The 12,536-nt window shown below is 40.5% G+C and overlaps 1 protein-coding gene across 1 annotated transcript in view; it reads right to left on the reverse strand.

Moving 5' to 3' along the window:
* The window catches only part of LOC115572075 (uncharacterized), a 37,908-nt gene extending 25,605 nt beyond the window's left edge, over positions 1-12,303 (reverse strand). Inside the window, exons 1-3 of the mRNA XM_030401872.1 lie at positions 12,261-12,303; positions 11,839-12,168; positions 1,754-1,804 (exon numbers count right to left, since the gene is read on the reverse strand). Of these exons, the coding sequence (XP_030257732.1) occupies positions 1,754-1,804; positions 11,839-12,168; positions 12,261-12,303 (424 nt within the window). The remainder of the gene's footprint in view (positions 1-1,753; positions 1,805-11,838; positions 12,169-12,260) is intronic.
* Positions 12,304-12,536: the final 233 nt, after the last annotated feature.

Here is a 12,536-nt window from a genome sequence, read left to right on the forward strand (position 1 = left end):
CACACAATTACAAATACATGTTTTCATATAACTAAAGAGAAAATTGAAAAGCCTCTTTAAATATCATGTTAATATATATTTTATCATAAAATATATATTTACATTCACATAAAATACTTTTTAAAGTCATTAGAACATATTGTCTTATGACTTTATGCCTAACATATTACAGATTTACCAGCGTGTACTGCAGTTCATCTGCTAAAGAAAAACTAATCAGTTCATCAATAATTTCATGATTTAAGTTTTTTTTTTTACATTTAACACAATTACAAAAATATGTTCACATATGTTAAATATGAATAAAGACTGCTTTGTAATATAATATGAAGAAAGGTAAGCTATGGTATAATATAAAAAATTACGTCTAATGAAAATTAGTATGTCGGTATGTCGTAAACAATATTTACTATCACAAGCTTGTAATACATTTACTTTTAATTATTTGAAATTAGATTTGATTATACTTGAAATTATTAATGAATGTATTTATTATTATGTTATCAAATTATTCAAAATTCAATCAACATAGAATATACATGGTTACATGTGCTATTGCTTATCATACTGTTTGTTAAACGAACACTGTTTATCATATATTTTATATTTTTGTATAATTTGTATGTTTTATATTTATTGTAGCAACATATTCAGTCTGTGTTTCCTTCATGTATAAATATATCTCACACTAAAAGACATATGTACCATCATATACAATACAGTTGACCATTTGATTATGAATTATTAATTATCCTTTACAACCTATTTAAAGTTATATGTTTTTCAAATACATTTACTGACATATATCAAATGATGTTTAATGTCATATATGATGTTGTTTTATAAAAACAAGATTTGGTGTTGAATTACTGAGAGGATCAAATACTGTATATTTGTAACATTGAACATGTGAATGAATACGCCGTGTAAAGCACAACTCAACGTCGGAATGACTGTTGGATATTCACATTTTGAGTTCAAAACGAGTTCACTAACGACTCGAACACATCTAATCCTTTCTCCCACTTAAAGACCTGACATGAAAAACAGTATAGAGACAGCGAGAAGATGCGACAAATCACCAACGTTACCTCAAAACCACAAAGTGACGGAAAAGAAAAAAACACACCAAAAGAGCCTGAAAGCTTGGAATAGTTTTTGTTTACAAATTCTTATTTGTTGTGACAGTCCTGCTAAAAGTCACGAATAAAAGGAGAAATGCCATTAATTTGCCTTTAATTCACATGGTTATCAAAAATTAATAAATAAATAAATAAATGAATAAATAAATAAATAAATAAATAAGTAAACAAAAAAATACATAAATACATACATACATACATATATATATACATATATATACGTACATGTATATATATATGTATATATATATATATATATATATATATATATATGTATATAATTAGCTATATCGGGATATAACGTTTTGTCCAGCACTAACTGAGAGGATCAAATACTGTATATTTGTAACATTGTCAATATCAAACTTTTTCTCTATGAATCAGTTTGATCTCCTGCAGAAATAAAGAAGAACTTCAGCTGTGCAGTGAGATTTAAACATCTTTTCAGGAGTTATGAACCTTTTTATGGAACAATAGCTGCACGGCTGCAATAATTCTCTACTAATTATGAACAAACTAACATGTAAAGCCTGAAGCAGCAGAAACTCATCAAAAACACATTTTACACTTTTCAAGAAAACAACTGAAGGAAAATGACGCTTAATTCTTACCTGTTACAAGTAATTTGGTTCCAGAGAAAAAGATGTCGTACCCATATGTTCCTCCCACAGTGAGACAGAGTAATACAAAAACCTGTGTGCTGTTGAACGTGTCGGCTGAGGTGAACGAGTCCAAATGATGAAGCAGGATCATGTTTCAGCTCCATGATGTGTTTCTCTAATGTTCATATCAACATGACTGTCTCTTCTTTTATTGTCTTTTTAGACACACTAGCAGTGTTGCTCTGTGGATGCTAATGTCTGTCGCTCCACTACTTTAGTCCACATGGATTGGACCTGGACCAAAGGATGGATGGATGGACTGACATGACATTTTCTACAGACATTCTTGGTCCCCAGAGGATGAACTTCATTCATTGACTTTGTTGATTCTGACTTGTTATCTAGCTCCACCAGCAGGTCCACCAGTTCCTGGTCCTCAGTCGGCGGCCCAGTCGACACCTGTTGCCGCTTCCTTGTCGTCGGGTCAGCGGACTCACTCCAGAACCGGACCGGCGGTCTTTCCTGATCCCCGTCCAGACCTCCAGCTGCCGGCCTCCTGCTCTGCCTTGCAGCAGTCCTCTGTTCCTGTTCTGCAGCAACCTGTCTGAGCTGAGCTGCAGCTGTCTCCAGTTCCTGTGCTGAATCAGTCTCCTGTGGCTGTGGTTCTGTAACCTCTTGTTTTCCTGACTCTGACAGCTCCACCAGCTCCAGTGGCAGCTCCTGCCAAATCTCTCAGGGGGGCAACTGTTGTGATGATGTCTAAGGTGACTCAGGTAAATGAAGGCAGCTGATATTGTCATGTTGCAGTGAACTATTTGTACAGTTTGGATGAACATTACACAGTGATCATCAACTGAGATTGATGATGGGTCTTGTTACGTTTCCTCAGGAGTCACATGTTCTGAAACTAACAAAGCACTGCACAAATCACAAAAGGTTCAAAGACAACTGGTCCCTCTGTGTCTGAAAGGAGGTGGTGGGAGAAAACAAACAGCCATCCACTGATTCTATCAAAATTATAAACGAAAAAAAGGATTTGAGCCAAAAACCAGAGGTGAACTGAGAGTCACTGAACGGGGGGGAAGCAAAATGTATGGAAACTGGCCGAAAGAAAAACATCTCAAACACCCTCGACTCAGATTTTCACTCAAACAGAAAACACAGAAAGCTGACTGATGGTGTCGACTCCCTGAAGACACACAACCAGCTGAGCAGGGGAACTGCAGCCCTCTTATATCATCTCCCAGCTGACAGACTGCAGCCAGCTGAGGGAGAACATCGCAGGTGAACCCAACAGCTGCTGATGACCCATAACCTGGATCTGGAGAAAGCTCTGTTCACATCAGGACCTTGGAGAATATCTGACCTCTGTCCAGAACATTTGCAATTCATGAGTTCACCCTCAAGACACCTTTAGATGTAAAGGTGTTGGGAATCGATATTGATTATTGATTATTAGTTAATTTATCATCATTGATTAATTTAAAGGTCCCATATTATGGTCATTTCTGCATCTTAACATGGTTCCTTGATGTCTAAATGTAATGTTATTAACATGCTTTGGTCGAAATAAGCTGAAGGATTGAGCACAGCAGGGTTCTTGAAACACCAGTTTCACAGCCCTGCTCCAGGTGGCTGGTTTCAGTGCCTTTCCCTTTAAATGCTAATGAGCTAATGCGTGCACCGCCCACGGTGCCGCCCACCTTTTCCTACCTGCGGAAGACGTGAGGACGACATCATGTGACCATGGCAACGGCGGAGTTTGTGGGAGTAATGGCTGCTGGACAACAGACTACAGTCTGACCCAGAACAAGAGGCTCCACAAGAAAGTAAGCAGCCAAGAATGAACATGTATGTTTCTCAGTGGTTAGTAGTTAAGTTTGTTAACTCGACATTACTTTTATGTTACTGCAGACTAACTAAAGTTTTACGGACTTACTGGCCGTCTGCCCCGCGTTGTTCTGATAGCAGCCCCCTTCTCCTGCCTCCAGTGTTTACATCATAAAGCTTAGCCAAACCTTGGCTGGTGTTTACTGCTGTGCAGTTGCAGTAACGGGGATGTAATTTAGCAACAGCCGTTACAAGAGAAAAGCGTAACCCCATATTATTATTTACCTTTATGTAGCCAGGTAAGTTGATTGAGAACCTCTTATTTGCAGTGACGACCTGTAATTAGCTACTGCCAGCAATTTTCAACAACTAGTTTTCAGTAAGCCACAGTTGCCTCCCATCACCTCTTTACCATCAGAAGTTTTTTAACCAGTTACAACGGTTTATAAACTTTAAATATTTTACCAAAGAAACAATGCGACATAATTAGCGATCATAGTTTCCAATGAATGATACAAATTCTGCATAAAAACAGGTGTTCCTGTGACAATTGTGAACAAATGCCTACAGAACCCAAGAATATCTGCTGTATGGAAATACCACAATTAAGTGTGAACACTGGGCGAACATGGTATTCATTTTGCAGTCTCTCTTTTCTCTAATCTATTGTCACTCACTTACCTTTAATAATTTCTAGGTTACACAAAGACTAACAGCAACATCCTGAGCCACCATCATGCATGGTGGACCCTCCTGGCCTGTAACCTGTCTGTCTGAATGTATCTGCACTGCAGAATGCACTGAACATTTATCGGACAGTCTATGGACGTTTACGTCTGAGGGGAATAGTGCAGTAAGCTTTTAGTCACAAAAATACTATTCATTTATCGTAAAAGTGTTATGATTAAACGTACATAACTGTGTCCTCTATCTTACGTTGCTTATAGTTTTAGTATCTTCTCTTTTTTTTATTATCAAATGAAAACACAGAACAGTTAGGAAAGATGTTTTATTGTAAAAACATTTGTAAACATGTGTTGACATGAATGAAATAATAACAAGAAAATAAATATCTGAAGTAAAACAGTTTGACTTTATATATTAACTTCAATATCAATATGAAAATAATAACAAAGAAAGTATCTAGTTGCCATGGGTGTAAACATTCAGTGCTGACTTTGTGTTCAGCCAATATAGCCTACCGAAGCTTTGTTAGCTGGTGCTGGGGCTCTCTGGGGTGGAGAGTGAGAGTTGTGCTGCCTGTCTGCGTGGTCCAAGAGGTCTTCAGGGATTATTAGTTTCAGCACCTCGTTCACATATGGGGCAGGGTCCTGGAAAACCTTCTCGAAGATCAGAGGGCTGTACTGCGAAGCCAGTTTAGTGGGTTAGCGAGGTATGTTGAGTCTAAAGCCAGGCTTCCCTGTACTACGAAGGTGGCTCTCTTTTAACCCGGCTAGATCACCATGGTAACTTATGCTTAACTCACAACCTGGTCCCGACCAGGTTCTGTTCAGAGTTTCAGCTTAAAATCGGCTATAAAAGCGCCGCTGTTTCACTGTGTAACATATTCGGAGATGGCGTCACCATTCATTGAGAACCCGGTGGACCTGGGAGCAAGAATAATTCCGGCAGCACTACGACGTGAGCGGCTTCTTCGAGATCGCGCTGATCCGCTGGCATTTCCTGATGAAATTCTCTATGAGCGATATAGATTTTCAGCCGAGGGAATACGGAACATTTGCTGACTTATTGAGCCGAGTGTCAGGAATGCCACTCGAAGAAGCTGTGCGCTCACTGTCGGGCAAACTGTTTGTGTAGCCCTTCGTTTTTTCGCCACGGGAACCTTCTTACATTCAGTTGGTGATGCAGAAAATCTGAGCAAGAACACACTCTGACAAAATGATGGGGCAGCTTGGCTACATACCACTTTGAATGTTTTTTTTGTATTTGGCTCTAACTTGCTGCCATGTCCGACTGCTGCTTCCACATCTTAATAAAATGCAATATGAAATATTAATTAGGCCAACCTGGTATTTATTTGTCACAGATAATGAGTAAAGTTAATTATTTCTTTGATGTGGCCATGAATAAACTGATGAACTGATCAATGTTTCACCCGTTGTAGGGCAGTGTACGCCCAAACACAAATCTTACAGGCTTGAGCGATTTTCACTGTCAAAAAGGTCTTTATTCTCATTGTACAGGGACAGTAGCTACATTTGCTTGTTCATCCCGACACACTAATACAAAAAAACAAAAAAAACAAAAACACACTGAACAATTATAGTCTATGCACACTCAACCTCGCTTTCAATAAAACACACGCGCGCATTCTATAACTGAGATCAGTAAAATGTGAAAACAATATAGACATCATTCAAAAATGAAAAAAGATAGTTGTTGCTTCAGTTTATTTATTTTTTAAATGGATGAGGGTTAATATGTAAAAGTTGCACAATGTTGAGCTTTCAGAAATTAAAAAACCAAGGGCTTAATATCATATTGATCATAATATTAATCATTGTTAACTTACGCATTTACACGGTCAGCACTTTTCTGCCAGCAGCCCTCCCTCTCTCTATTGGCGGCGACAGTGTTACTTTTTACCGTGATGGTTTCTTTGAATTCTTCATAGTCCTGCATAATAAGAATCTGCTCATCTTGAGTAAAATATGTGGCCCGGGATCGATCCATTTTCGCACGGAAGTAGAATAATATGACGTCAAACGCCCCCTTTTATGTGAACGCGCGCAGAGCAGAAAGCAGAGAACCGGACTTGACAAATTAAGTTGATAACCACCGTCGCAGTACCGTTTAACTCTGTTTGGGGACTTGGGGCTTTGTTGAGCGGCATCATGAGCACAAAGCCTGGCTATGTTGAGCCCCCTTCGCAGTACAGGCCTCAGGTCCAACAGTGCATCACCGTAGTCTGCAGTGCAATAAACAAAAATGTATGTTTACAGGAAAATTGCAGTAGAACCTAAAAGCCTTGTGCTGCAGTGTTGTAAAGTTTCTCTTATTTCTCCTAATTACTTCTTATTTATACATTATCCTTATTTATTTAGAAAACCATTTTAAAAGAATTCAGATTTTAAGTGTTTGTTTTCAACCTTTTGTGTGATGTCTGTGTGTCCATGTTTATTTAAATTTGTGAGGTTCAAATAAAAGATTGTAAAACTTATGGAATGTCGCCTCTGTCTTCACGGGTTTGGCTCTGCACTCTCCCTTCCTTCCTGGACTTTGGAAAGCTCAGTTTGAAAAGAGGATCTCCTGATGATGTGGTGGCTTGTCCTCTATCAGCCTTCTCTTTGTAATGCAGTGCAGCCAGGTAGAGTCTTGAATAAAAAGACAATCAAACATGAAAACAATTTCAAGAAATGGGCAAATGTTCTCAAGTGATCACAGTTTAATTTACCTGCACAGCATTCCCAGTTATAGATAGGATAACACACAACAGCACTGTTACAGTATAATTCGCGCACTAAAGGCTGCAATGCGTTACGTTACTCTGGTCTGAGAACTTTTTTTTCAGTAACGAGTAATCTAACATGTCAATATTTCCAAACGAGCAATCAGATTAAAGTTATTTATTCAAGTCACTGTGCTCTACAATTATTTTGGTCATTTTCCTTAGTAAAAATATATATTCTTGCTTTCTTCTTGTCTCGGGGAGTGATGTCACGTACGTCTCAAGTCACATTTTAGCCATGAGGATAACTCACGTGTAACACCACGGAGCAACACAAAAATGGAGGGAGGAGAAAGATGCGCGTTTTCTAGCTGGAAATATGGTCATTATTTTGAGTTATTAAAAACAAAAAAGCACAAATACTTGGTCAAGGGCCCAGCCTGGCCCAGCCCGGCCCGGCCGAGGATAGCGGCGGGCTCAGGCAGAGAATCTAAACTCTGTGTAGCAGTCAACAGTACACTGGTTTTGCCCCGGCCTATGCCAACATATTCCAATTTAGAAAACATTTTCAAATGCATTATTTCATAAAATCCTGACAACTTAGACCCGGTGGAGGGTGTGTGTATGTACTGCTTGACCGACCGGTTCTCTGGGTTTGCATGTGGAGACCGTGTTGATTGCGAACTAGAGGATCAAGGTTAGCATGAGCTTGGAAGCTCGCGATTAGCGTTAGCTTGTACTATGTGACACTGCTTGGTTAGTTCATTTGAAATTGCTAAATAAACACAGGTAATATTTGTATATGCAGACATTTCCCTAGGACACGTATTACATAGTATGCAAGTTCAGAAAGGTACTACACACAATGATTCTGCTGAAGCACTAACTTGTGTGGTCCTGAGATACAGATCCCTCACTTTTAAAACAAAGAGAGCCATGACAAGCTTTGTCCCAGCATCAATAGGATTACTGAACAGCTGACCCGGTCTGGCTTGTGTGTGGGGGTGTGTGTTCGTGTGTGTGAGCGTGTGGATGAGTGTCCTTCTCTTTTTAACATTTGTTTTGTACTTCTTTTGTATTCACCTGTATGTATTTATTTGCTTATTTATCTTGTCTAAAATTTGCACTGCACTGACGCTTTTTACAAATGAAGTTCCTAACGGAAAAATAAAGTTCTTTGAATTGAATTGAATTGAATTGAGAGAAGCTAACGTTAGCGGTTAGCTGCTAACATTACCTTGTTCTCAGTGGCAAAACACAGTACATCACTCAAGAGTTCACCCTTATCTACAGACACACAGCTAATTATTTGTATATTTACATGTCCCTCATCTGCAGGTATTCCACACAAAGTTGGAAGTTCCCCACCGTTTAGAAAAAGTCTCTGGACTACTCCTGCCTTGTACTGACCGAGGTTGGAGAAACAGTCAGTCTGGAGGTGGTTAGCACACACGAACAGTTTTTGCTAACTGTAGCTGGGACGTTGCCTTCAAAAATGAATAAATCCATGCCGCTCTTCTGTCCTCTGCGGCTGGGACATGATGGAGTGTTGTGTGCTCCTCTTTACAGCCAGAGTAAATCCGCATTCTTGAATCTTTGCCCCACAAGTAGTCCAGTCACTTATCACCCCAGCGTCTTCGGTCGCTAAGCGACGTCAGCTGATCTGTAGCCTACTTCGGAAAAAACGTACTCCTACGCCACTAGTATGGATGAGTTTCACATTGACTTCAATATTTTTGGAAAATCAGGTGATTTCAACTCTTGGCTAAAGGCTGAGTTGTTGTCACCAGTCAAGAAAAGAAAAAGAGAGGAAAGCATCGAAGAGGGAGAAGCCAAATGGCGTCGGTTTGGCAAACGATATTTCTCTGCTGGAAAACACTATGAACGGTAACAAATACATTGTAAAATGACACATTGTGTCAAGTTTTTTTTCGTTGGAATCTTTACCGATAATGATTGCTGATTCTATACATTATCCCTTACGTGGGATTGTGCAAAATAATCACAGACACTGCTCAGTTATAATCGACAGTGTTTAGCGGCAAGACTACACAGACTATCCGCTGAGTGGATTAGCCTGAATGAGCTCCTAGCAAGCTCCACAGTTAGCACACAGTATAGTAAACCATAAATCGGACTTGGTGGTCCTTTAACAACAAACCAAAGCACAACAAAGAAAAACACGCTCTATGCTATCTGTTTCTGCCCAAACAAAACCCTCTGACTTGGGCCGCTCATTGTGGCTAGCGTGTGTCCTGTCTGACTCGAAACTCCAAGTCGTTTGGGAGCGCAAGCGCGGGGTCAGCTTTAGCATGCTAAAAGCTGAAGTAGGCAGGCAGCGATCACGCTGCGAGTCGATCTGATGAAGAACCAGACCTCGGGGGTTTCGTCTCCTTCTGCAGGCTGTGAGGAACAACTGGGTTGTACAGCTTTCCTCTATGGATCCAAAACAATAATGACAAATATTCAAACAAAAACGAAAGTAAAACAAAAGCAGTCTCTGTCTCGTCCAGCGAGGAGGGAACTGAAGCTTAGGTCAAGCAAAATGAAAAACATTTCTCAAAGTTACACCCTTACAGCAGTAGTCTCTCCACAACTTAGCGCTAACCTGGAATGCAATGCAATTTGGGGTCTCCCAGCCTTTTAACTGGGAGTGACGTCATTGTGATCCTGGTGGATGTTCCGGGCTTGCCGCAATGGAAATCACAGCAAGAAAGAGCACCATTGTGCATCTAGTTTGTGTAATTATCATGTACACAATATATACGAAGTGTACAAAGATGTAGCTTCGTTTTGCTCTTCGTACGCCATCTTTCTTGAATGCCGAGGCAGCTGGTGACGTAAAGAGGTCAGCCGGCGGTGACTCTGTTACCACTAGTTGAAATGGGTACAGTGCCACCTAGTGTACCGGGGCTCCGGCCCAATAATCCGATTTTCTCACCGGCATGTATACTGGGATAATTGCAGTTGTCTGATTGAGTAGCATAGTCGAACTATGGCTGTAATCTGACTAAGCTGTGCATGTAAACGCACTGAGTGTTTCACACCTTTTGGGCCTTGGTCCTGTTCCTTTGTTCTTAACTCCTCAAGTCCTGGTAGTTAGGCTTTCGATTTCCCCTACAGGCCTTCTCTTTGTTTGAGCCATGTGGCATTGAGGCCCAACAAAGGTAACTACATCTTAGAGTAAAATAAATGACAATCATCAAACATCAACTTTCTCAACAGTTCATATCCTTCATAATGTATTCATGTTAAATGTTACTGACACATTACACATTACAATAGTATGTAAGGAAAAACGTATTTTCTCACCAATGTTCCTTTGTCGATGTAGAATGTGATGACCAAACATGTCCTCTTCTACTGTATGATTTCCAGTCAACGCGGAACTCCTCACATTCCCACTGTGATTGACCCTGATCTGGCCAATCAGATTCAATATGTACAAGTCTCGCCCTCTAACAAAATTCTGATGTGTTTTCTGGTTAATGTCGTTGTGTTTCTGGAATTTGCAATCGTGTTTTTTGACTGGCTGTAGAAAGATAAAAAAGCTTTAGAAGGGAAGTTGATCAAAATGGTCTGGGTGATTTTAAACAAGACTGAAATCTCCCTAAAGGAACAGACATGGCTCGATGCATCCAGGTCATGGTAATTTGAAGTTCTGTATCATAGTCAATTGAACTTGTTTCAGTTCCTTGAAGACGTCTCACCTCTCATCCAAAAGGCTTTCATCAGTTCTAATTGGAGGAGCTGCAGGCTTTTAAACTATGTGTGGGAGTGTCCTTACAACGTGTGGGAGTGTCCTTACAAGACACAAGTCATTAAGGACACGTGTGAGCTCTGAGTTTCAGTCTTAAGGGCCACTTGTGGGTCGTTGGTCCAACAGGCCTTCCTGTGGGTTGCTAGGGCTAGGTGAGCCTAGGTGTGTCTGTCTGTGTGTTTGTTGTCTGCATCAGTTTGTGTAACAGACACCGGAAACCTCCTCGTCCTCCAGTGACCACCCATCCCTCGATGACACAAAGTCATTTCAGCCTCTGTTCATGTAACATCTTGATTTGTGCAGCTTTAAGTGTTTCATTCTTTAAAGTTTTCAGTCAGTTGATTAAAAATCAAGTTGTTAACTTTCCAGATGCTGAAGTGTTGGTCTGGAGACACTTTTGTCCTGATGGTGGCGCTAGAGGAAAGGTCAGGAGGTCACCATGAATGTTAGGGTTCATCCTCTGGGAAGCAGAAACATCCACAGGAAACTGATGAAATGTGTCCAACAAGATGAGCGTCCTAATGAGCCGCTGCTAGAAGGACAAAGTCCTGAGCTGACATGTGTCCGAGATTTGTCTTTTAAAATGTCCTAAAGTGAAATGATGTGGTGAAATGTGCTGAAAGGTGTTAAACAACAAGTGCTGCTGGAAGTGTTTTCATTCAGAGCACATTAGTGTTGTGAGGGACGGATGGACTTTATTCAGCAGCAGGACGTTGGGCTGTAAATATCTGATTATGTTTGATATCATTTTATTGAAATATTCTGAAGTATGTTTGTTGTTTTACTGATTCATCTGGATTATGTTTGAGTTTGTCATTGAATTATTTTCCTCTTTATTTTCTCATTGTGTTTGTGTTTGTCTCCTTTTTCCTCTCTGTGTGAAACAACAATAAACCTGCTGGAATATCCGATGAAAATATAAATAAATAGAATATGAAATAAATCCCTCAGTTCAGTGTGTTTGTGACTGTGGCTGAGATGGAGGTGAAACATGTGAACCTGGGCTGTGGTTTACTGCTCTCTTCCTGTCACAAACACTGTTTGACGTCTGTTCATCTGTTGGTTTTTGTTCAGGCTGCTCGCATCATTTCTCACTGTGGGGAACTTTCTTATAACAGCCGCAGTAGTAGGTGGCTGAATGAAGGAGTTTAACTTTCTGGATCTCCAACTCACAGCCGTATTGATTATTCACAACTGAGAAATCATCTTTCTGAGGATGATCGTCCTTGTGCTTTATGTCACAACTGTTCCTGTCATAATACAGAATCCTCTTGAATGTTTCTGTATCTTTCTTCTGGAACCAGCCTATATATACATCACTGTCACACTGGTCAGTTCCTCGACAGCTGAAGGAGACGTCTCCATCAACTCTCCTGGTCAATGTTAAATCCTCCTGAATCAGCTGTGCTGCCATGGCAACCAGCGCTGTAGAGAAGCAGACAGATAGATGAAGGTCAGTGTGACAGTGTTTGTTCCAGGTGGACTTTGTTGGCTCCTGATTGGCTGGAAACACTCACCTGAACACAGACAGCACAGAGCAGCAGCTGGGAGGAAAAGCATTTTGTGCAGTGGTGTTTCCTCTGGTGAACCTGGGGAGAAGTGGCGCTCTGACGCAGCTGAGGCCAAACCAGGACGAGCTGCCAGATCAGACGAGGGCCACGTGGTTTCTAACAGGTCCTCAGAGCTCCCATCAGCCCCTGCGGCTCACAGATAAGGCCGCTGTGTGACACTAGGCCTTTTCACAGCACTTTGACTTCTATTGATTGATCGCTAATGATCCTTGTATTACAACA

This window comes from Sparus aurata, chromosome 21 (assembly GCF_900880675.1).
Source record: "Sparus aurata chromosome 21, fSpaAur1.1, whole genome shotgun sequence".
In the NCBI taxonomy this organism is placed as follows: domain Eukaryota; kingdom Metazoa; phylum Chordata; class Actinopteri; order Spariformes; family Sparidae; genus Sparus; species Sparus aurata.